The sequence below is a fragment of the Peromyscus maniculatus genome, chromosome 19, assembly GCF_049852395.1.
Source record: "Peromyscus maniculatus bairdii isolate BWxNUB_F1_BW_parent chromosome 19, HU_Pman_BW_mat_3.1, whole genome shotgun sequence".
Taxonomy (NCBI): Eukaryota; Metazoa; Chordata; class Mammalia; order Rodentia; family Cricetidae; genus Peromyscus; species Peromyscus maniculatus.
Window position 1 is genome coordinate 70,147,659 of NC_134870.1, and position 25,426 is coordinate 70,173,084.

At 40.7% G+C, this 25,426-nt stretch overlaps 1 protein-coding gene across 1 annotated transcript in view; it reads right to left on the minus strand.

Annotated features, from left to right (window-relative positions):
- The window catches only part of LOC143269630 (SET-binding protein-like), an 85,478-nt gene extending 62,696 nt beyond the window's left edge, over positions 1-22,782 (minus strand). Inside the window, exon 1 of the mRNA XM_076555562.1 lies at positions 21,510-22,782. Within this exon, the coding sequence (XP_076411677.1) occupies positions 21,510-21,564 (55 nt within the window). The 5' untranslated portion in view covers positions 21,565-22,782. The remainder of the gene's footprint in view (positions 1-21,509) is intronic.
- Between the last annotated feature and the right edge of the window lie 2,644 nt (positions 22,783-25,426).

A 25,426-nucleotide genomic window follows, 5' to 3' on the forward strand; every position in this document is an offset into this window, starting at 1 on the left:
TTTCTCAAAATTTAAATATCTCAGGCATCTCATTTTAGTTATGAAAAGTTCACTAACTCAAGTTAAAAGTGAAGTCATTAGCATATGCCCTAAGTCTAACATGACTGCTATCACAATGAAGTAGAGAAATTTGAAGATTATACCTGCATACAGGAAGAAGACCATGTGAAATAAGGGTAAAGACTGAGGTACCTATGAGCTAAGCAATGCCAGAGACTGCTTTAAACCCATTAGACACAGGAGAGAATTACGAGAAAGGGTCTCCTTTGACTCTAAAAAAGGACAGAACCGTGTTTCTACCCTGATCTTGGACCTTCTGTCTAGAGACCTGGGAGCCAATACATGCTTGTGGCCTGAGGTCGCAAGCTCAGGGTATGTTTTTAAGATAGCCTTAACAAACTAATATATTTGCAGAGATTGAACAAATCTGCAATAATCCACAAGAGCCAGTTAATAGAAACAGACTCGGTATTAGGTAGGGACACTGAGCCAAAAGAGAAACAGGATGGTGAATACAGTCGTCAAGACCTGAAAAGCAAAGGAAGGATTGAGTTGGGCCTTCAACAACTTTTAAAGCTCACCTCCTGACTTGATCAGCTGGCAAGAGATTGTTGTATTCTGTTCATGCCAGGCACATGGGAGGACAACATTGATGTTGACTCAGCATATTTCATATTGCTGCATAAAGTCCTGAAGCCAGATTCAGTGTGAACACTCTGGAAGTGTTTCTGGATGGCCTATACATTCTTTGCCACTTTTAAGCATCTAATGACTTTGTGAGACTTGTACACACATCAGCCTAAACCAGGGTCACTGTTTTGTTTTGTTTCTGTCCAGTGTTTCCATTGGAACAATTATATTGCATCTCATTTCACTTTTTGTAACCTGAGGAATGGTTTTGGAAGCATCTTTTTAAAAATGAGAGGGGAATATCAAGGAACAAAAGATCTGGTCTGGGAAATGGGAAAAAAAGAGGAGAGAGCTCTAGTTACAGAGAGAAGAGGGAGATAAATACAGAGAAGGAGGGAAGGGGGTAAAACAATAATTAAGGATGTCTGAAGAAGTCATAAGGAATCATACAATTAACTACACCTAAAATCCCCTGTAATACACATAAATCTGTGTACAAACATACACATATCATTTAAATGAATTTTTCCCATCTGGGCTGATGATGATCCCTCCAAGAGCCAAAGATCATGCAACAACAACAACAATGACAACAACAACAACAACAACAAAAATCTCCACACTAGGCCTGGGAAACCCTCTCATGAACTGCAAAGCCCTCTTTAGAATTGTTTGTCAGTGGTGTTCAATAGACTCTCAACGTTATAAACTATTGCTCTTGTCTTTGGAAGTGGAAGGTAAGCCCTATTGCTGAAGTTACCATGCACTTCAGAAACAGGGGCCCAGAGCACCCCGAACTAGAATTTACCTGAATGCTTCTTCCCTGAGGACTAGCTTTCATATTTCCAGGTGACATGAAAGCTTCCAAAAGAGGGAAGCAACCAACAGCCCTTTCTATCCAGCTCTGATGTCTATGAACCACGACAATGATCAGCATGGCATGATAACCCTATGAATGCAGTAGTCGCACCCACATCTTGGTGGTAATCAATAACTCTTTACTTGGACATAACTCAACAGGAGGGAAATCATGCCTCATACTGAAAATTTAGGCAACTACCCAGGGCCAGTGACATCATGGATCTTGGAGAAGAATCTTCAGCCACACTAACTGTAGTCTAAATATTTGTCCTTATACTGACAGGTAAGTGTAGCCTCCATGCCTCATCAAGGAAACTTCTCTTTGCAATTGATGGAAAGAATCATTAAAGAAAGCCACAACCAGTCTAAATGCCAAGTTGTGGATACCAGTCCCAAAATATATCCTGTTCAGAGGACATTACGAATAGGAGACAGAAAGAGGGATAGAGCCAGAGTATCAGAATTTGCTGTGAGACTGTGTCCCCTTTTAAGTCAGAAGTTATACCTATAGAGCCTCAGCATATGACTGCCCAAGCATGAGATGAACAAGGACAAAAATGTGTGCGAAAGTCCATGAGGCCTCAACCCCACACAAAGAACTACAGGTAACTAAGGAATGCTGAGAGTGGGCAAAATAGTCTTCCCCAGGGAAGAGCACACCAACTGGTTATTCCACACCATATGGTCAGCCCAGAAAAAATACAAGTAACACTATACAGACTGAGCAAGTTATTATGAATACATGCTATATATATACATATATGTATATAACAACAATTACTGAAAAAAGAGGCCATAGATTTTTAAAGAGAGTGCAGAAGGGTATTTGGAAGAACTTCAGCCGGGGCAAGGGGGATGGAGGGGAGAAAAGCTATAATTATAATTTCAAAACTAAAAGAAATGATCGAAAATATTTTTATATGTATATGTGTTTTGACAACATTTATGTATATGCACCATTTGTGTGCCTGGTGCCTGAGGAGGCCAGAAGAAAATGTCAGATCCTCTGGAATTTGAGTTACAGATGTTTGTGAGCTCCCAAGTGAGTGCTAGGAACCAAATTTGGGTCTTCCGGAAGAGCATCCAGGGCTCTTACCAGTGAGCAATTTCTCCAGCCACTTGAAAATCATTTAAATGTGGAAAGTTGTAGAGATTAACTACCAAGATTATTACTTAATGGATTTCTAGCCATCAAGACATGACTAATTAGTAAACTGGTGCTGTATGTTATCACAATAACATTTCTTTGGTAATGATGATGGCTCTTGGCTGTCATGTCACAATACTGGTTTTCTTCTTTCCATGAGATATGATGGCAAAACCCTCACAGCACTTTGCAGATCACTGAGACTCTGCTGTTAATTTTTATAATAATAATCACAGCCCATGAAATCCCTTTGTCGCTCATCAGCTACATTGCTGGTATGTTCCTTGGTTGTGATGATGGTGAAGCTTATCAGGTTCATCCTCAGTGCCAATTAACAGTGTCTTAAGAATGACATGTTGAGTACATTGAAGATAGAACACCATCCTCTAAGGTCAGCAGAAAAGCCCGGGGATTGGACTTTATAGTTCAAAGACTGAAGAGCCTGGCAGCTCACAGGAATAAGCTCTCACCCTTCACTGGAGTGTATGATTTTACTACCTGGGCATGGGAGGAAATCTATTGAAAGCTGTAGGCTTGCTCACTGCAAAGATAATGGGCAGGACAATATTCTTTGTTTTACAACAAGACAACTTATTGCATCATAGGAAGTGAAGAGAAAGCATGGGAGACAGAGACGCTGGAGGTGCTCTGCACACTTGGATAGGATGCACCATGCCTAGGGTAAAGTGGACAGAGGATTAATTTGGGACACCAAAGCTGATATCTACTTGGAGCCTTCTTGTTTTCAAGATATGAATGGAAGGGAGTCACAGAAATGGACCTCTATACTAAATCTTGCTGGAAGAAGACAGGAATGGACACAAGAGTTGACCAAAGCTATTTTCACCTGTATGTTACAAGTTTCCTTCACCTTTCCTTAGGTGAGTCTTTTCCTGGTGGGGAAGTCTCTTCTTAAGCTCTCAGCATTTAGATACTTCTTCTTTTTTTTTTTTTAATGAAAAAGAGTTATGTGTGCTGTCCTGTGCCTATTTTGTCTCTAATGTTGAGATACTGCTAGCAACTTCCATTCTGCTGTGATACCATGTCTCTAGACATTGTTGGGTGTCTTGGGATGGGACACAAAAATCACAGGAGAGGAGAAACAGTGTTCTTGAAAGACATATCTAGTTACTGGACTATGTACAACCAAAGCATATAGTACAAGAGTAAGCCAGCTGCACATACTGAGCTATAAAATAGAGCCACTGCATTAGACTCCTACCTCTAAAGACTGTTAGGACCATATGCAACCAGACCTTGCAAAGACTTGAGGAAAAGTATCTTTCATGAGCTCTTTTTGTCTTTCCTTCCATCAGTATCCTTGCAGAACCTGACATGCAAAGGTAAGTGGGCCCCTTTGATGGATTCATGGGGGGATGGTTTGAATATGTAGACATATACGTCTGGATGCTTTTTCACCTGTCTGCAATGAGCAGCACTTCTTGTGAAAATATACTTGAAGTACGCACTGCTATGCAGCTAGTTCATGATGTGAGTTGTGGCCTTTGAATACTACAAAGGCCCATTGAGTGTCTGAATCACAGGCAGAAATGATGCGTTATGAAAGGTAAGTTACTCAAGCCTCAGATGCTGCCATTGTTTAAATATTCCTTCCTGGTTTGGGAGCATTGGAACCAGTGATCTACTCAACTAGGTCAGTCCCAGCATCCTGGCACGATTGTGGAGTAGGAATCACTAATTACATCGGCACACTAGCATTGTAAACACTTGAAGGTGATGTTTTGAAAGAAAATATCTATACATTTCACAATAGATTCTCTAAATTTTCAAAATAAAAAGATTTCCCTGTAAATCTGGAGTACCCAGAAGAAATTATACAAAAGTTCCAGGAAGTAGATCAAGAAAGAATTTTAGAGACAGCAGCTGGATGGAAGGTGATCTACTGAGATGAGCATCTATTCATTTGGTTAAGTGTGCATCATGGCTTTTCTTAAATGGACTAATCTAATTATTCAGTGTCATAGCTGACACATACTAAGGAACTTTCCCCTCGATTCTTATCCTAATAACTCAAGCCCATAAATGGGTAAGAAGCATTATTCCAGTTTCCATTCAAGTTTCCTCTAGATAGCCTTAAAATTGGCCTTGAAGAGGTATAATAAACCAACAATCTTCAAGATAAGGCAAAGAAAATCAACAATATCTTGCCAGGTAAGGATATTGTTGAGGTCTGAGTGTTTTAAAGAAGGATTCACAAGAAGTCAGGACAAAATTGGCTGTAGCCATATGCCCAAGGCAACCAAACTCAGAGCTTAAGAGCCAGCACTGCCCTTGGAAACACATATAGAGCTAAACTTAATTGTAAAAAAAAAATTGGATATGGAGGATGAGAGGCAGGTCAGAGATGATGAAGGCAAGACCCATTTCAATCATTCCTGATCATCATTAATACCACCCAAATCAATCATTTCCAAATGAATAGAAAGGTCTTTGGAGAGGCAAACACTACATTCCAGAGATCAGGCCCATGCTTTCAAAACAGGGCCATGTGCTTCAGGAGGAATGCTGTGTGCTCAGTCTTGTTTATACCATGGCAGAGGATTCAAGAATGTTATCTGGAGAGAGAGAGAGAGAGAGAGAGAGAGAGAGAGAGAGAGAGAGAGAGAGAGAGAGAGAGAGAGAGAAGAGGAGAGAGAGACTTATGACTCCGATGCCTTTCTGTCTGTAATCCCAGACCTGAAAACTGGAATTCTGCTGTGAATTTTTGGAATACTTGGTTTGGGCCTGTGTTTCATCAGTGTAGCTGCATGGTAGAGAGGAAGAGATGGAGGGACAAGGAGCCAGGAGGCTGGATCATGTAGAAAGGTATTTGCTTTTTTTTTTTTTAACCTCCCTTTCTTCAGGAAGAGGGCAATATATAGAAGGGCAACTCTCCTGGGAGAGTTTTTCAGATGTGTGTGCTCTGAGGTGATTTTAGGCAGGTTGCTGATATTATTAAACTTTTGATAAGGGAGATTTAGATAATGCACACAATCTGAAGATGAAAGAAGGGGGGGGGGTTCCTGCCGACACTGCCCTTCATTCAGCACCTTGACTTCATTATGAATTTCTCAACGACTTCTCGCTGAGTTCAGGTAGCACAGTGCGAAGGGCATTGGTTTAGGAGTCTAAGGTGCATTTGGCTTTGCCCCAGTGGACCACCTCTGTGGACCATCATCTCTGTGGACCACCTCTGTGGACCATCATCTCTGTGGACCACCTCTGTGGACCATTATCTCTGTGGACCACCTCTGTGGACCACCTCTGTGGACCATCTCTGTGGACCACCTCTGTGGACCATCTCTGTGGACCATCTCTGTGGACCATCTCTGTGGACCACCTCTGTGGATCATCTCTGTGGACCATCTCTGTGGATCATCTCTGTGGACCATCTCTGTGGACCATCTCTTGTGTGCCTGCTAAGCTTCAGCTTTGCTAACTGCAAAGAGAGGATAGAAAGATCTTCATTGCAGAGAGTTTGCAAGGCTCAAATTAGAACACATCTGTAGTGTCCAGAACACAGGATGCTAGAGACGGGAGGCTTAGGTTTTTTTTCTGATACAATGTCCTTGGAAAATGACAGTATCAGCAGTTATAGAGTGGGAAATGTCATCAAAGGACATCTGCCCTGGCCTTTCCTCAAAGAAAAAAAAAAAAGTCCCTTCTACAAATATAACATACTCCAAACTCTATTGAAATACAAGTGGAGATAACCAGCTTCCTGCCTCCTCTGGTAGCCCACCCTATGTGGACAGCTCTTCTTGCTAGGATGCTCTTTCTGTGAGCATTTAGTGGGCTCCCTCTACTTCCCACTTTTATAGAATACTGACATTTTACCATCAACAACACAACAACTAGACTTGTCATGCATTTATTTCATAGCAAGTACTATCAGGATGGATTTTTCAGTAGGAAGTTGAATAATCATAACACACAGCACTTTGCCTTCCAGGCTGGAGAGACAACAGCTTGGGGGTGGGTACACAATTCAACAAACAATTCTGTTTCACAAGGAGGATGACAGGGCTGAACCCTTAACCCACAGTGAACTCAGACCACACATTGGTGTTTCCGCAGATCAAGGGATGATTGCAGAGGTGGGTACAGAGGTTTCCAGCAAATGGACTTTGGGTGGATGAATTGGCAGTCGCTCCCACACCAAGGAAACACCCTCTCCACAGCATAGCCAGTCAGGCTAGCTGCTGCCCCTTCCACTGTGCCGGGTTTACTACTGCATTTACATCAATCTAAATGTAAATTGTGCTGTCTTTCCAGATGTGTGTGTGTGTGTGTGTGTGTGTGTGTGTGTGTGTGTGTGTGTGTGATATGTGTTGTGTGCATTTCCTTAGCCACATAAAATTTTGACAACATTTTCGAAACTGTTTAAAGTCTTAGTGATATTCCTTTACAACTTTTGTGCTGCTTTTTGTTTATTTTCTTTCTCAAGGAGAAAATTACAGTATGAAAATTTGTGGGATTCTGAGGGGTTTCTTTATCAAGCCTAAAAGTGTGTTGTTTTTTTTTAAATCTTTATTTTTTATTTTCATTTTTGTAAGACAGGGTCTCACTGTGTAGTCCTGGCTGGGAGGGAAGTGGTTCAACGACTATACAGACCAAGTCAGCCCTGAACTAATAGATGATCTGCCTACCTCTGCCTCACAAGTGAGTGCTGGGATTAAAGATAATCTACCACATCCAACAAAGTATTTCTTTTTAATCAAGATTCAGACACATTTTGAACGGATTTGGTGGGAGGGGGTACTTTTTGGACACACCAGCTCTTCCTAACTGGGGTCTCTACTTTCTATCCCACTGTGCTCTGTTTTCTGACAAGACTGCATACCAAAGGCTTTAGGGAAATATATCGATTGCCAGGGTCCAGGCGCCTCACTATGAACCCTACTTTGCTTGGGACATGTTCTCACTCCTGGCTTTTGTTTTATCCTTGTGACTTAAGCCTCTGGGTGGTTACTTGATGGTCACATAATTATGGTTTGTCTGTCCAACTCCAAAGGTCTATATGGGTCCTCAATTACCAAGACAAACCTCCCATTCTGTTCTTTGCTAGGAAGGGTGTGTTGACCCAGAAGTTCGCTCTAAGTACCGCCATGCCAAATCCAGTCTCTTGCCCTCTTGTGCAAGTGTCTTCTGCGACCATTGCTGGTCTCCATCCTAGCTAGGAATGCAGAGTGCAGTACTACTATGGAAGGCAGCCATGCAAACAGATCAGTTATAAAATTTAACATTGCATGTGGAGGCAAGACTAACTGACAACTCTAAACTCTGGCTAGAAGGAGAAAGACTAACAAGCTTTTTTTGTTAACTCAAAGCATCTTATGTTCGCTCTTTAATTTCACAATGATTAGCCATGAGTTCTTTTAGACTGTAAACTACCAGGGGCAGAGCATAACTATTATCTTATTAGCTTTGTTGTCAATCATCCAGCACTACATGATGCAGAATTATGTTCTAAAAGTATTGTGGGAGGTTGTGAATACAAAGACAAATAGAATCCACCAGTATGAAATGGATTAACCAGGTCAGTCCCTTCAAAAGGGATCATAAGCTATGAAGGGTCACTATAAGTTAGCTCTGAGATTGCTGTAACCCATTGTGCCTCTGTAGAAAAAGCTCCAAGTTCATGATGCATTAACATAGATAAAATAATGCCAGTTAAATAGATACATATTGCATATGTCCTAGGGTTCTTTTCAGCTTTCATTTGGTAGATAATGTTAAGATTTCAGGCTTTTCACTTTCCCTATCTCTCATACTACATAATTATATTAAGGTCTGTGTAAGAATTATTTTTAAAGAATTTACACTTCAGATTGCCATTCTTACATTGGCTTTTGAATATCTTTAACATGCTTACTTTGCAATGAATTAGGATCTAATTGTGTGTGTGTGTGTTCTCTTATGCACCTTTCTCATGATGTAGTGATTTAGTCATGCACATTTTTGTGTTTTCATCCTGGGTCAGTTCCTATGAGTCTGAAAAAGCATATCACAGGAAGATTCCTGATTATTGAGATCTGCCTATTCCCATAAGGTTATTATCAGCGAACTTAGAACCGTGTATGCACAGATTTCACAGCGATAAACAGCTAAATAAAAAAATAGCATCAGCCGGGCGGTGGTGGCGCACGCCTTTAATCCCAGCACTCGGGAGGCAGAGCCAGGCGGATCTCTGTGAGTTCGAGGCCAGCCTGGGCTACCAAGTGAGTTCCAGGAAAGGCGCAAAGCTACACGGAGAAACCCTGTCTCGAAAAACCAAAAAAAAAAAAAATAGCATCAAGCAAAAAGGCAATGACTTTTGTGAGCTTGAATATTTGGAGTGGCTTTGCCGAGGGATGGGGCCTTCACTGCAGCTAGAAGAATGTTTAGGATTAGTAACTGCTTACTGGATGGGAATCAGAGGCTCCTACCTCCAAATACATAAGGCTAACTGTTTCAATTCAAAATGTTAGCAGCTTTGATTGAGCTGGCTGTCTGGAAAGCCTTTGGCATGTCTTTTCTTTCTCATCAAGCCATCAAACATGACAAGTCAGAATGGGAGAATAACACGTGCTTTCTATTAGAGTTATTTTCGAATTACTTGTCTTAAGCCATCAACAAATAATATTGTTTATAGTGTTCCAGTACTACAGGTGGGTATGTTGTAAGCCAATACTCCTGTGGGTTTATTTCTTTGTTTCCAATTTACCCTAGCAACATCACGGAAGCTTAACTTTAGACTGTGAACCAGCCCAGAGAAGAGGCCAAAAGGCTTGCTGGTGGGTGAGCACATTCTCTAGCACTTTCCCATAGAGGCCCCGAGAGCTTTCTACTGATTCAGCTGTAATGGGAAAGGAACGGCAGTCGTTTAGAAGAGCGCTGGAAGCTGTGAATACAGTCAATATGTCTACTGAGTGGTACATATGTTTGACTAGAAACAGACACATGGATTTATGTGTATACAATTGCATTCTGTGCAGGGCAAGTGAGTTCTCCAGGGTCTTTGATGTTCACTCAACCCTGAAGAGAAAATCTCTATAAGCAGCCAAAGGTAGAGAAAAGGTTGCCCAGAGTAGTCATGAATGGGGCAAGTTCTTTAAGAGGGAGAATTAATAAACTGGACTACCAGAGTCCTTATGTTTTCCATGCACTTCCACCTGGAAGAGCTGGAAATGCCATAGTCCAGAGGTGGGTTAGCCTTCGGTTGGTTTCCCACCCTCTCTGCCCCAATCACCATTGCTGTTCACCATATGACTCACGGGACACTGGTCTGGCTTTTGACAAGCCCCAAAGAACTGTAAGGATTGCAATCTCCATTCCCTTTAACTAGTGCAGAGGCTGCTGAAGGGCCTCTTACTGCCTTTTAGCATGTGGTGCTAATTAACATGATCCAAGTTACAATATGTGCTAAAGATTCCAATTTTGTTACTTATTTAATGAGCTTTGTGGGATTTGAACATGAGGCTCAAAGTAGCAGGGGAAACCTCATAATTAGTTTCAATTACAAGAAGTTCCTGTGCATTAAGACTATGTGATGAACTGCAGAGGGAAAGAACCACCAACCAGATACAAATCACTAATTTTGTTTCATTTATTATTATACTTATTTTCTTCCTAATTAGTACTGATTGGCTTATGATCCTAATTAATGCAAAGGAATTTGGAATGGTATACAATGGTATGGCTCAGAAGATGCCAGCATGTACAACTGCTAAATTATTGCTAATTGTTATTTACATGGGGCCTGGAAGACTAAGTAATGCAATAGCTAATTAGCATTAAAGATATGGTATCCATTTCCAATTTACACCAATGAGATAGAGATCAAATCCTTGTTAGTGTAAAAAATTCAACCTTAAGCTCCTGAGAATTGCATTATTGTATAGTGACCTTGACCTAAAGAAAACAGTTTGCTATTGTCTTCAACTATATCTTGCCAGGGCTTGGCTAGAACTTTGCATAAAAGTTACACAGGAACTCTCAGCATCATGCTGGCACTGGGCTCTGGTACTTAAGGATTAGAGTTGGGAGCCAACTGGCAAATAGGCCATGCATAAGGCATGGGTTTATTCCAATGCTGGCAGGTGTGTGCTTTCTGGAGAGTGGGGCCCTGAGATGGCAGGTTTCTGAAAATGACTATGCCCATCCTGAAGTCTTGGTGCCCATGAGTGATCTTTCTAGACAACTAGCAATACCAATTCTAAAGAGCCAGGATCAGTCACCAGCGCAGGTGCAGATGCTGCTAGATTATGGGGTGTAAAATTGAAAACCCAAAGAGATGGCCCTGGAACAGGGGGATTTAAGCTTCAACTCTCAAAAGGTCCTGATCTGCCCCAAGTGTACCACTTTCCACTGGTAAATAATTGCTGTGGCAAAATACACAAGAAAACATTCGAAGGGTGAGCAGGGTTGACCTTGACCATGGTTGCAGAGGTTTCAGCCCATGGTAGAACATGGTAGAGCACAGCAATTCATTTCAGGGTAGGTATGTCCTTTTTTTCCTTCTTTATTCTACCTCTACCCTAGAGGATTGTGCCTCTCACATTCAAGGCATCCTCCTCTTTTTTTTTTTTTTTTTTTTTTTTGGTTTTTTTGAGACAGGGTTTCTCTGTGTAGCTTTGCGCCTTTCCTGGAACTCACTTGGTAGCCCAGGCTGGCCTCGAACTCACAGAGATCCACCTGGCTCTGCCTCCCAAGTGCTGGGATTAAAGGCGTGCGCCACCACCGCCCGGCTGCATCCTCCTCTTTTAGTGAACCATTTCCGGAAGTATCCTCCCGGACATGCTCAGAAGGGCACGTCACTAATACTCTAGACAATTCTCAGTCTAATCAAGGGGACAATTACCTATCACATTGTCCTTCATTCAACTCAGTGTAACCTGACCCCAGAGAATGGTAGCCATTTACAGAGGTTGTGCAGGGATGCATCTCCCGCTGAGACATGATGCCTGCATTCCTTCTCAGCGCCATTGTACCACAGTATCTTACTGCTTTGTTCTTGCTCCCCTGTCTTCAACCAGCCTCTATTCATCTCCCCTTTGCTTCTTGCCTTTGCCTCTGTTTTAGTCCCATCCCCTGTGGAGAGGAGAGGTAGGGGATTGGAGTATTAGCCAGAAGACCAGGCTCAGCTGATGCTACAAGATTCTTTGCACCTGTCAGGGCACAGGCTCTCTGTCATAAAGAGGAAATGCTGCATCTGTCACCTTGTCCCTTCCCCAGAGCACATCAAATGGGCAAACATGTGAAAGCTCCATGGAGACGACACAGTCAGAAATCAACAGAAAGGGGCCTTAGAGTCAATTCAGACACACCACCGTCAATGAATAGAGCTTTGTGATGGATCTCCCTCCCTCCCTCCCTCCCTCCCTCCCTCCCTCCCTCCCTCCCTCCCTCCCTCCCTCCCTCCCTCTTGTCTTTCTTTGTGTGCATGTATGTCAGTGTGCATATCATGGTACATGCTTGTGGAGCTCAGAATACAGCGTGCAGGAGTTGGTTCTCTTCCACTCTGTAGGTTCTGGGACTTGAACTTAGGTTGTCTGGGTTGGCTCAGCAGCAAGTGGCTTTACCCATTGATCCACCTAGCTGAGCCTCTAGGGGGACCATTTAATGGCAGTTCTCCCTCAATGAAACCAAGGACAGATGACAGCTTCCCCTGAGGCTCCTGAGCTCTACAAGGTGAGTTCCTCTTCTGCAGTTCTGAGCATTGTCCACTGAGGACCCATTTACCCACACAAGGCCAAGGTCAGCCAGCTGGAATTCCTGTAACTCTCTAACATTCTTTTGAGAAGACTTTCCATGCTTAACTTTGTCCAAGATAAACATTGCTTCTGGCCATTAGGTTTTATTTAAACATGCCATTCTTTGTAGCCTAACAAGCATTTGATATATTTAGAAAGAATGAGCAAAAAGGACTCAACAAAGTGGCCCCTTGGTGTTTGATAGGACACCAGTCCCACGAGGAGCCTCAGGTAGCCATGTTCAGGGTTTACTATGGGCATATTGACCTTTGACCTCTCCAATACATAAAAGGCATTTCCTAACAAATCTGTTCAGATCATTTGGCAAAGTTACACATAGCCAGCATGCATAAACTCACAAGTAGAGTGTGTAAATGTTTTCCAAATTTCTGGAAAACTGATTTGACACATATAGGAAATTCATGACTTGTGTTTTTTAAAATAAACAAATAAGCCACATCCAGAAAGCTTAGTTCTATGTTTTAAAATTATAAGACATATACCAATAAAGCAATACATATTAGTATGTGAATATCCCACACAGGTATATAAACTTAAATCAGCCTATATTATATGTATAATTGCATTTATTGCATATGTATCTGTCTGTACATTTAAAGAATGTATTCTTCATATATTTGCATTTATAAAATGTATATACTTACATTATTAAAATGTAAATGGCTAGGTCAACTATCCACTATGATTAGCTTAAGACAAAGACTATTTTCAAGTCCTCTAGCACTCCCATGCGTGTTAATCTTACCTTTTACCTGGTGCTCTGGATCAAACTGAACAAGTTCCCCATTTTTATAGTGGACATGCATTTTCACACCAGAGCTTAAAGAGTAGCTGTAGTAGAATATTTTAAGGTCTGTCACTTTGGTTTATGTTGTATTTGTTTAACTCTGTGAAGCAGTGTTACTGTGCCTGTCTAAGACACCTGATGGTCTAATAAAGAACTGGCCAATAGCAAGGCAGGAGAAAGGACAGGTGGGGCTGGCAGGCAGAGAAAATATATAGAGGGAGAAACCTAGAAAGGGGAGCTAGAGGGAACCAGAGAAGGGGAGGACAGCAGGGCCCAGCCACCCAGCTACACAACCAGCAAGCCACAGAGTAAGAGTAAGATTTACAGAAGTAAGAGAACGGGAAAAGCCCAGAGGCGAAAGGTAGATGGGATAAGTTAAGGTAAGGAAAGCTGGCAAGAAATTAAGCTAAGCTAAAGCCGGGCATTCATAATTAAGAATAAGCCTCCACAAATGGATGGATCTAGAAAAAATCATTCTGAGTGAGGTAACCAGACTCAGAAAGACAAACATGGTATGTACTCACTCATAGGAGGATGCTAGATGTAAAACAAAGATGACTAGACTGCTACTCACAACTCCAGGGAGGCTACCTAGAAAACAGGACCCCAAGAAAGACACAGGGATTGTCCAATGACAGAGAAATAGATTACATCTACATGAACAACATGGATGTGAGTGGGAGTAAGGTAGGGCAAGGTTCGAGGGAAAGAGAGCTTAGGGGAGCGGGAGATCCCAGCTGGATCAAGAACAGAGAGTGAGAACAAGGAATAGGAGACCATGGTAAATGAAGACCACATGAGAAAAGGAAGAAACAAAGTTCTAGAGAGACTCACAGAAATCCACAAAGATACCCCCACAATAGACTACTGGCAATGGCCGAGAGACAGCGCAAACTGACCTACTCTGGTGATGGGATGGCCAAACACCCTAATTGTTGTGCTAGAAACCCCATTCAATGACTGAGGGAACTGGATGCAGAGATCCATGGCCAGGCCCCAGGTGGAGCTCCAGGAGTCCAATTGGAGGATTTGTATGAGCGAGAATTATTGAGACCAAGGCTGGATAAAGCACAGGGACAAATATTCAAATGAAAGGATCCAAAAGAAACACATGAACTATGAACCAATAGCTGAGGAGCCCCCAAATGGATCAGGCCCTCTGGATAAATAAGACAGTTGATTAGCTTGATCTGCTTGGGAGGCATCCAGACAGTGGGACCAGGACCTGTCCTCAGTGCATGAACTGGCTGTTTGGAACCTGGGGCTTATGCAGGGACACTTGGCTCAGTCTGGGAGAAGGGGACTGGACTTGCCTGGACTGAATCTACCAGGTTGAACTCAATCCTCTGAGGAGTCTTTGCCCTGGAGGAGATGGGAATGGGGGTGGGTGGGCTGGGGCGAAGGCAGGGGGGGAGGGGGAGGGAGGAGAGCAAGGAAATCTGTGGCTGATATGTAAAATTAATTTTTTTTTTTTGATTTTTCGAGACAGGGTTTCTCTGTGTAGCTTTTGTGCCTTTCCTGGGACTCACTTGGTAGCCCAGGCTGGCCTCGAACTCACAGAGATCCGCCTGGCTCTGCCTCCCGAGTGCTGGGATTAAAGGCGTGCGCCACCGCCGCCACCCGGCTGTAAAATTAAATTTAATAAATAAATTAAAAAAAGAATAAGCCTCCACGTGTGATTTATTTGGAAGCTGGGTGGCGGGACCCCCCAAAAGAGTAAAAAAAAACCCAACAACAGGTCGTCTTGTGCGTCAATAGCACTACAAAACTCGGGTGCTTTTTATGTCATATCATGTAAGTGAGGTACCACTTAGATGAAGGGCTATGAGCTGAGACATACCTTGTTAGGTTATGTGTCATGGTCATTAGACTGTATATCACACCAGTGTGTCTAGAGAACATCTAGAAGGGAACATCGTTCTGGTCCTCTCACCACCTATATTGTCAATGCTGGATCAAAACAGCATTATATGATGCATGAATGTATACATGCATTTCTAAACTATATGTTTTCCATAGTCTCAATTTTATGGAAATAAAGCTATGTTCTTTGCTTGTTTAACATGCTGCTTCTAAAATTCATTCAGGCTGACATGTGTAGATGTTGTTTATTCATTGTTTTGGCTAATTGTCCTTTTTGTGAATAACCTATCATTTATCCATCCATTTCCTGTAAATAGACCCTTGTATTTGCACAGTTATTATTAATATATTATATTAATATATTTCCTGTGAACACTCCAGTATTTATCTTTGACATATATGTTCTCTTAGTTGGGGGTAGGATGCTAAGAATGGAACTTCTGGATAAGATATAGATATCTCAGTTACATCTTTAATATTGCTAGCATAATGCCCAAAAGTTTTCTAAAATGGCAAGCTAATAACATCACTAGCAGGGTATAAAGAATTCTCATTGCTCTCCAACTTCCTCAGCCTTTAATATATTTTAGTTGTTGGAGATCTGGTGACTACGTCTTTAGTTTGCATCCACCTGATGATGAATAAGTCTGGACATTTTCCTTGGTGCTTCTCATGTGTAATTGTCTTCATAACTTTTGTTAGATTGCTTTTAAACACTCATGTTGCTTATCTTTTCCTTGCTAGATTAGAGGACAATTTAAGTCTTACTTCTCTTTGTTAGTTATATATGACACATATGATAAGTTACTATTACCTTGTTCAAGTCTTTTGATAAATATTTTCCATTGAGATGGTCAGATTGACTAATTCTGTGCAGCATGCATTTTTGTCTTGTTTTCTTAGTCTCTGGCCTTACTCTACTTGTGCCATTTCTAAAAGTGAACTCTCACCTAGGTATATTTAATTCAATAATTCACCCAAAAGAGATTCCAATAGCTTATAAAAACCCTTCATCTTTTCTTCTTCCTTAAGAGAAAGCTAGTTATTCATTTATCTTTCATACTGGTGTCTTTTATGGATTTTAGAATTATGTTATGAAGTCATCAAAACTCTGCCTTTAGAAGTTATGCTTGGAACCTTTGGAGAAAACAGAAACCTTTATTTACCTGATTTGTTTTTTCTATTCACCAATACATATTTTACTTTTTAATATACTTCAGTAAGTGTCATTTTAAAAATGAAATCTTATTTATGTTTAGTCAGGTGTATTTCCAGCTAGCAGATTATTTTTTTGTTTTTATCGACATACACTTCTGTGTTCTAGCAATAAATAGAGATGTATATCAACGGGCTTTCCTTCCTTATTTCATAACTGTCATTCTTGTTTTACTTTTCTTACCTTTGATAGGTTGTGCATTTTTCCTGGATTTCAGTAAATCATATCACAAGCAAATAGTGCTGTTATTTCTATTTTCCAAAGCTATAATTTATAGCTTTCACTGCCTTATCTGGCTAGCTGAAATCCATCCTGCATCACTGAGTAGCTGTGAAGATCTGGGCTTCTTTTCTTTGTTGCTGACATTAAATGGGAGGCTTCTAATGCGTCACTGCTAGGTATGGTGACCACTGTAGAATTCTGTCTTCATACTCCCTATCAGAATGAGATATCTTTCTAGTCTTAGTTTATTGAGATCTTTTATCACAAATTATGTTGTCTGTTATCAAATGGCTTCCTCATAGATTTACTTGACTTTTCCCTTTATTCTGTTAATATAGGGAATCATTAATATTAAAGAGTAGAAGTTATAATATATTTTATATTATACTAAAAATTATATTCCTTGATTAAATAAGACCTGGTCAGGATGTATTATCTCTTTAATATACTTCTTTGCTAAGTTTTCTATGATCTTGTTTGGAAATTTCATATTTATGTCTATGGATAAAACTAGCCTGTTTTTTAAGACAAAAGTCATCAGTGGCTATTTTGGCTGATACTGATACAATTACATGATATTGATACATATGAACTTTTTATTCCTATTTGGTATAGTTATTTCTATATTTTGTGCTGATAAATTTGAAGATCTAGAAAGACTTTGAAACACCTTTTTATATTTGTTATTGATTTATTTTGATTATCTAAAGCATAATTTTTACGTCTGTGTGTTTGTTCATTTTGATTCATTTTTCTAATTGTGTTTTCCTCTTTGATATGATGTCACACATTTAATTCTGTCTGTTTAATGGCCACGCTAGACACCGTACAGCCCAAACGTGATACAACAATTCTGAAAGTATCTGAAACATTTTTATAAAAATTAATAATATCATATATTTTAAGCTGATTATCCTTTACATTTTTCATTCCTTAGATCTTTTTCTTAGTATTACAGGTTGAATATTATTTTTATAATTTGTACCACCGATGTCTGTGTATTCGTATAGGGATTTATCAACTCTCAATGTTCACTATTGCCACGTACACATTTTAGAAATATCTCTAGGAAAAACATATTGATAGGAAACATCAATTTTGTTAGACTTTAAATATTTTTATTCTTAACTTTGAAAAGTATTAGCACTGAAGCTTTTCCAGAATGCCTAGGTAATTTTTTCCCCTTCATTCGAAGGTAGTTTTCAACTATCTACCAGATTTATTGTGACTTCTGAGCAGTGGGTCAAAAGGCTAGTGATCTTTTTCCAATTCTTTTTGTTGCTTGTTTATTTATCTTTTCCTTATCATTGCTGCTTGATTATGCTGAACCTATATTAAAAATTAACACATACTCTGTTTGAAATTTCCTGGCCTTTCTGGTTCTGGGTATCCATAATCAATGAGTGATATTATGATTAGTTAAGGCTGATACATTCAAATATTATCCCTTCTTCCTTCTAATGTTTTCTGGAGCTCTATAAAAATGTATTTTTGAAATATTGAGATTTATCCTATAATTACCCCCTCCCTGTTTATATTACCTGCAATTCCTTTGGACTTATAGTCCATCTAATCTTTCTTTGTGTTTCTAAGAATCCCTATCTCCACATTTATACATTAATAAATCTCACATCCTTTATTAGGCTTCTAAATGTTTTCTTTCTGAAAACAAAACAAAACATTATTTTGTTTAGTATCTCTTAAAGTAGAAACCTTTCATGGGGTTTTTAGTTCCCAATGCCAGGACAAAGAGAGCCCTAAGTTCTTTCCATGTCATTACTTCTTAGTCTTATTCAGGCAATCAAACCCAGTACGCTATGAGACCCTATACAATATATAGTGTACCTCTTCTATTGAAGAGTCCCTTTAACAGGCTTATATTAAATACATGAAGTGATGTGAATTTTAAGCCAATCTTAATTTTAAATCCTAGGCCCAAAGTTCAGAATGTGATATCCTTATTTCCTCTTTTCCTAACATATTTTTTTTTTCTACAAGAGTCCACAAATTTCACCAGATCAAAAAAGAAATATGTAAGTTTCAACCAGAAAGGGTTAAGAATTGCTTATCTTAGAGGAATATCACCAATGAAAAATCCTCCCATTTATAGGAAGTTTCTGGAGACTATGCCTGGGAAAATGTAAAGTGAGCTATCCCAGGAGAAGCAGCACATACAGATGTCTGCCCACATATGCCTGTCCAAGTACGTTGAGCTGCATACTTACATCTCAGGAAGCACAAACATGCCTACACTCTCACTCATACAAGCGCGTATTACTCTGCTAAGATGCAATCGTAGATGGAGCTAGGAACGGAGGTTATCAATAATAGGTTTGTTTTAATTTCATGTAATTTTCTGCTACAAGCTTAAAGATAATAAACTACTTCATCTTCACTGAGAAAAATCAAAACATCTCTCCCCGAGAACACTCCGGCAGCAGTCTATCTACAGGGGTAATTCTAAACTAACATCACCCATCTTGACCTCCCTGCCAGACTTGGCTCCAAGTGATCTGTCCATGCTCATAAATCACATCTTCCAAAGACAAAGACATTTCAGATATTCAGAAGAATGCGGCAGGCTTTGAAAGACTTTCCAGAGCTTTGAAAAGTTTGAGCAGAAGAATCTGCACCAGAGACTATTGTTGGACAGTCACTGATGCCCATGGGGGGCTTGGGTTATAGCAATTCCATGACCCTTGGTGTTGCATTATACCATATTTTCATCTTAAGTCTATGTGACTACTGAGTGTTTCACAAAGTAACTGTTCTGGACAAGGATAATTACAAGAATAAGATTAATTACTTTTCTCACTGTTGTGTCAAAAATACCAGGCAAAAGAACTGAGGGACAGAAGGGTGATTTGGGCTCATAGTTCAAAGTGATGTTTGTAGGAGAATGAAGCATTTGGTCACATTGTGATGAACACTGGGAAGGGGAGGAGGCTGGACGCTGGTGCTCTGCAAGCTTTCCTCTTTTTCTTCAGTCTGGGACCCCAGCCTTGGTAAGAGTTTTGACCACACATGAAGTGAGTATTCCTACTTAGATTAACCCAACCAAATCACAGAAACCGAATCACAGACACACTCACAACACCAATGGACACGCCAGCATGGAAGGAGAGATTTCATGGGGCTCCCCCCATAGACAATGAGTTGTAGGCAACTAAGGCATGTTGGGAACAGGAGAAGTAGTCTTCCTCAGGGACAAGCCTCCTAATTGGTTATCCAATATCAAGTGATCAGCTTTGAAATCTTATACAAACAAGTGGTACTAAACAGACTGAACTACTTGGCAATAACATGTTTGACATATAACAATTAAATGTATGTATGACAATAAGAATTAAAGAAGAAGAGCCATGAATTTTGATAGAAAACGAAGTTGGAGGGGGTACATAAGAGGGATTGGAGAGAGGAGAGAAAATTACATAATTTTTAATTAAATACATACATACACACACACACACACACACAGAGTACAACACACATAAAGTATGCCTGTTATTTCTAGGAGACACATTCTCACAACAGATTTCCTATTTCTCTGTCTCTTACAATCATTTTGACCCCTCCTCCAATTGTTCTCAGGCTTTTCCAGCTCCGAGGTTCTTAATTCTGCATTCCTCCTGCAAAGCAGCCCCAAAGGCCTCTGGACCACACAGTTTTGTACCAGCAACAACCCCACTGATTGGTTCTAACTTTGTAACCAGTGTAGCTGGTTAAATGTTGAACACTGTCGTTTACTTTGGGATCTGATCTTCACCCTGAACCCACTTGCTATGACTGGGTAACTGACCTGGACAGTTTTCATATGAGACATAGGGCAGGATAGCTGTCCTAGAGGATGTTAACAATGCTGAAGTGAGTGTATCCTAGGGTGGCTTCAGATGCTCACTCTATCTCCCTCTACATCCCTGGGAGGTCCTGGGTATACCACTCAGCCCAGCATGGAGGATAATTTTATGGAGGGCTTTACATGTGATGTTGTTTCATTAATTTTGTTTTGTTTTGTTTTTTGAGACAGGGTTTTTTTTTTTTTTTTTTTTTTTTTTTTTGCGTAGTTTTGGTGCCTGTCCTGGGTCTCACCTTGTAGACCAGGCTGGCCTCGAACTCACAGAGATCCACCTGGCTCTGCTTCCAGAGTGCTGGGATTAAAGGCATGCGCCACCACCGCCCGGCAGTTGTTTCATTATTATTTCAATAAATAATGTCAATTATTGCAAAAAAAAAAAAGTGGAACTCTGAAAGTGACTGGTTGAGTGTTCAAAGCACTAAAAGCTGATCAGAAATAATCTTGCAGATCCTAAATAATGGATTACAGAAAGATAACTAACAAATGGATGGACTGGCATCTAAGCATCACAAAAACCTCACAGTTACCTTCTAAAATCCAAGCTATAACAACTTCAGAGGAGTAACCACCACACCTGGAACTGTAGCCTCGTGTGAGATCCCTATCCAAACGAAGCTGACTGTGTGCCCTGGATTAACTTCAAAGCTCGACACAGCTAACCATTGGAAAGTGTATAAAGCCAAGCATGTCATTATTATTGTCATGTAATCACACACTGTTGTGTGATCCACTTAAAGGGATCAGCACTGCTCTAGAGAAATAAATCTGCATAAAGTAAGAACTCAACCAAGTTATGGTGTAAGAGAAATGGAAACAGTAGCACCTGCTGCTAATGACAGAGGCATAGGATGCTCTCTGCACACTGAGCATGTACCTGCAATCCACTGCTGGACGCATCAGCAATTCTAATGAAAATAATTACTAATAACAAACATCTGCTACCTGCATGTCTCCCTCTGAGAGAAAACTGACTCTGATGGATGAACTCACTTAATCCATACCACACGCGGGAACATCCAGTAGGTTCCCCTTACCTGTGGTTTTACTTCTGTAGTTTTAGTTACTGAGGGCGAACCTTGGCCCCAAAGACAAGAACATTAAGTGGAGGAGTTCCAAAAGGACACCGTTCTGAGTAGTGGGAAGAAATCCCGGACTGTGGAGCTCTATCTCACCTGGGCTGTGCATCTTCACTTGGTCTGTGGTACTCATGCGGTATATTCTGCCCATCCGTTAGTCACTAAGTAGCTGCCTTGGTTACTAGGTGGTTGTAACAGTAACATAGTCTGTGTTTTTAAGAAACCCTTGTAGTATGCTTCAGCGCTTATGTCATTCATGGCAATTTATTCTATCATGAAGACACTCTATTACCTCCCAGGATCACAAAGATGAGTGAGTACAGACAGTAAGTGTTCTGAGTGAGGAAGCACATCCACATTACTTTTCTCACAGTATTATATTATTGTTGTATTTGTTTTTCAGTTATTATCGCCATTGTGCCTAATTTCCAGCCTACACTTTACCATAGGGGAGTGTGTATAGAGAACAAAACACAGCATGTTGGATTTTGGAATAATCATGACTTCAGAAGCCTTGTGGGGTTCTTGTTAAGGATCTCCCATTGGTAAGGGAGGGTCTGTTAATAACAACGGGAGTGTACTTCATCATTATCATCACTGCAGTATGTCATGGGTGACTGTTTTTATTATTCTATATCTTTTAAGATATCAAGGATAGGAAAAAATCATTTGACAAATAAAACAATGGGAATTTAGAGAGAGTTTCTTGTACCGAGAAGGCAGAAAGGAATGCAATCTGCTTGTTCTCAAAGTTTCATGCCATCACAGATCAATGGTGAAGTGTGACAAGTGACATTGTACTTAACCAGTAGCAGGCTAGTAACTGTGGACAGCCCAGACGAAGCCACTCAGGCTATCAGGGGCTATTTGCCATTTCTGTTGTTCCTTCACGCTCACTGACCTTGGAAAGCAACCTCGCCTCTCTTAGCCTCAGTGTCCTGGTTTGTACAGTAGAGCTAGTCAATGAAAACAACTGAATTCTAGTTATGAAAAACTCAGGAAAACACCGACCATTTTGTCAACCTTCAAAATTAATTATCAATATTAAATTTAGTGTAACATAAAATCTACCTAAAGAAGACTATGTATACCTTTTCCCTTCAACCATATTTTGATGTGCAGAGAAGCCACGTGCTTGGACAAGGGCATCCAAATCCATGACCCTGTAACTGAAGTGCTGTCTCCTTGTCTGCTGTCCCTTTCCTTCCCAGTGGTCCCATTCGATAGGCTGACTTGGTTCTCTCCCAACAAGGCGGGACGCTGGAAACTGAGAGTCCCCGGGCAATACTGCTCAGAGTTCTGTAGTGACTTCACAGGGGCTTGCATATTGTAATAATGACTGCACTCATGGCTTGTATTTTGTTCTCATGACCTAGAACTTGTTGTTACCATCTGCAGACCATACATAGAAACATAGGTATGTTCAAATCTAGAACAATAAACTGGGTTCAGCAAAAGGAACTAGTTCTTAAACCCAAGACTCCTCACTAAAACATGCAACACCCCTGGGCTCACAGGCATCAATCCCAAAGGTTTTAAGGCAGGAGTCAAAATGTTTTCAGAGGCAGCTTTGATGAGCCAACTGAGAGTATTAGGATCCACTGTGAGCAGGAATAAAATATGAGCAGGCATCATATGTTTTGCTGTATTAAAACATGGAAATCATGTCCGGTCTCTGTAATGAATTTTATGGATCAATATTTAGTTTATTGCACCCCAAATTCTCTGCCTGGCTGTCATGGATACAATGAAAATCCTGTGCTGTTCTGTGGTTCAAAATGCTTTTCCACAACTCATGGTAAACTCAGAAGAGGAAAAAAAAACAAGTCAAATCAGAGCCATGAACAGAGAGGGAAAAAATACTATGGGCAGAGAATATCCTAAATGATATAATAATCACATAATCATCCAAATTAGCTAGGGAAAGATGGAGCTGGGGCTCTAGCCCCCTGAGGCAACTTCTCCAGAAAGCCAAGGTACAGGAATGCTCTAGTTGGAGGCTCCTGCCTCCCTGGCCCAGCTCCCTGCCATATGCTCACTTCCTAGGTCTTTTGCTTGCATGCATTTTAATGATGGTAACATTTTCCTCTCTCAATTTGTATATTTTACACCTGTATAGGAAAATGTTATTGAAAGTGTCATTTTCTCCAAAGCTATGAAACCCCAAACAGCTTCCGACTCCACTAGCAACTCCAATTCAAACAATCAAGCAACTGAGGCACGTTTACTACCTTCAACTTTACCCCCACCTTCCCCAAACTGGGGCTTTACAGGGAGCATTTTTATGCCTCCTCCAATAAGCCTGCTCTGCATATAAATGCACATTTCCGATGTATGTGGCACTTCGAACAGCGTGGATAGAATATCTTGGAGAGATGTGGAGAAAAGCAACTGTGCACATAGCACCCTGCTGTTTTCATTGCTAATTAGAAACAAAATGCAAGTTCAACCTTATTGCAGGCTAATCAGCTATTAAAACGAAGTGCTTCTCAAAACATCAAACCCAGTTGCCTTCTTTAGACATGGAAAAAAAAAAAAAAAGAAATGGAACCAAAAAGGGAACGTGTGCGGTACATCCGGTTGTTTCTTCTTTTCTGGGCCAAACTGGACTGATGAGGTGGTTCTGGTGTAAGATGTGATATGGGCAACGTAGCTAGTAGTCTCAAGGAACTGATGTGTGGTTGCCATATTAACCCCTGGGTACTCCTTTCTTGGAAGTCCTGGTATTGTCAGGAAGATGAATTCTAAACAACTCTATATTGTGCAGTCTGAAGATTTTATTGACAAAGGTGTCAAGACTCACAGAACTCAAAGTTGTTTCCCTTGTCATGAAATAAATAAGTAGGTTTGCTCCAGCTCCCCGTTCTATTCAATTTGCTTAGATACAAGATGACTATAAGTATTGATTCTCTGTAAGGCGGGATATAGATTCTTAAAGGGAGGTACATGCCCCGGGGGTTAGAGTCCCTTCTTGTAGCTGCTGCCTTTTACCCCATGTCTTTGAGTTCTATATGTCTGGATTCAACCAAATTCATATTTGAAAAAAAAAAAAGCAAAGAAAAGCTGGAGCTGTGGACAGAGGTTCATAATCCCACCTATTCAGCAGATTGAGGCAAGAAGATTACAAGTTCAAGGTTCAAGGCCTGCTTAAGCTGCAGAGTAAGTTCAAAGCCAGCCCAAGTAGCTCAAACCATGTCTCAACACCAAACAAGGTTAATCATTATTTTTAAGGCTGGCGCTATAGCTCAGTAGATGAACATAGGTTTAATCATAGTGTACTCCACCTCCAACCCACCAGAGAAACACTCAATGTGCACACACTTTTTTTTTGCATTACTCTTCAAACAATACATTGGAACAATTATTTATAGAAAAGTCATGTTACACTGGGTATTATAAGTAACCTAGAGATGACTTAAGACATAGGAGATAGTGTGCATAACTTATCTGTAGAGAGTACTCCAGGAATAATGCCCCCATGAGGCTGAGGGTTGACTGCACATGTACAAGCATCACCCCACTTTCCATACACAGCATGACTTGTAATAAACTTTATGGAGTAAACTTCACTAAGTTACATTTGAAATATATGTAAAAGATAGAGCTATTCAGACATTTTACTGACTACCGTGTTACTATATTAATGACTGTGTCTTCAACAGAACAAAATGGTCGTAGCAGTGGCTCGTAGTCCACTAGTCTTATTACAGCAGGCAGCTCTTTTGACATTATGCTGGAACAAAAGGCCAGACACATAGGAAAGGTTCAGGGGTAAAGTTAAAAACAGAGCATTTCCAGGAACACAGGTTTCAACAACAAAAACACTGACCACACTGGAGCTGACCTCGCACTTTATAGTAGGAAAAGGTGTAGCTTCATGGGTTGGAGTCTGCAATGGCCAGATGGCCTTGGGAGCTCTTTCCTGGAGCTGTGGTGGAGTGTACCTGCTGGGACAGCAGCCTTGTATGGGGCTCACCTTCCAGAGCAGTGCAGCAGAAGCTGGAAGACACGTT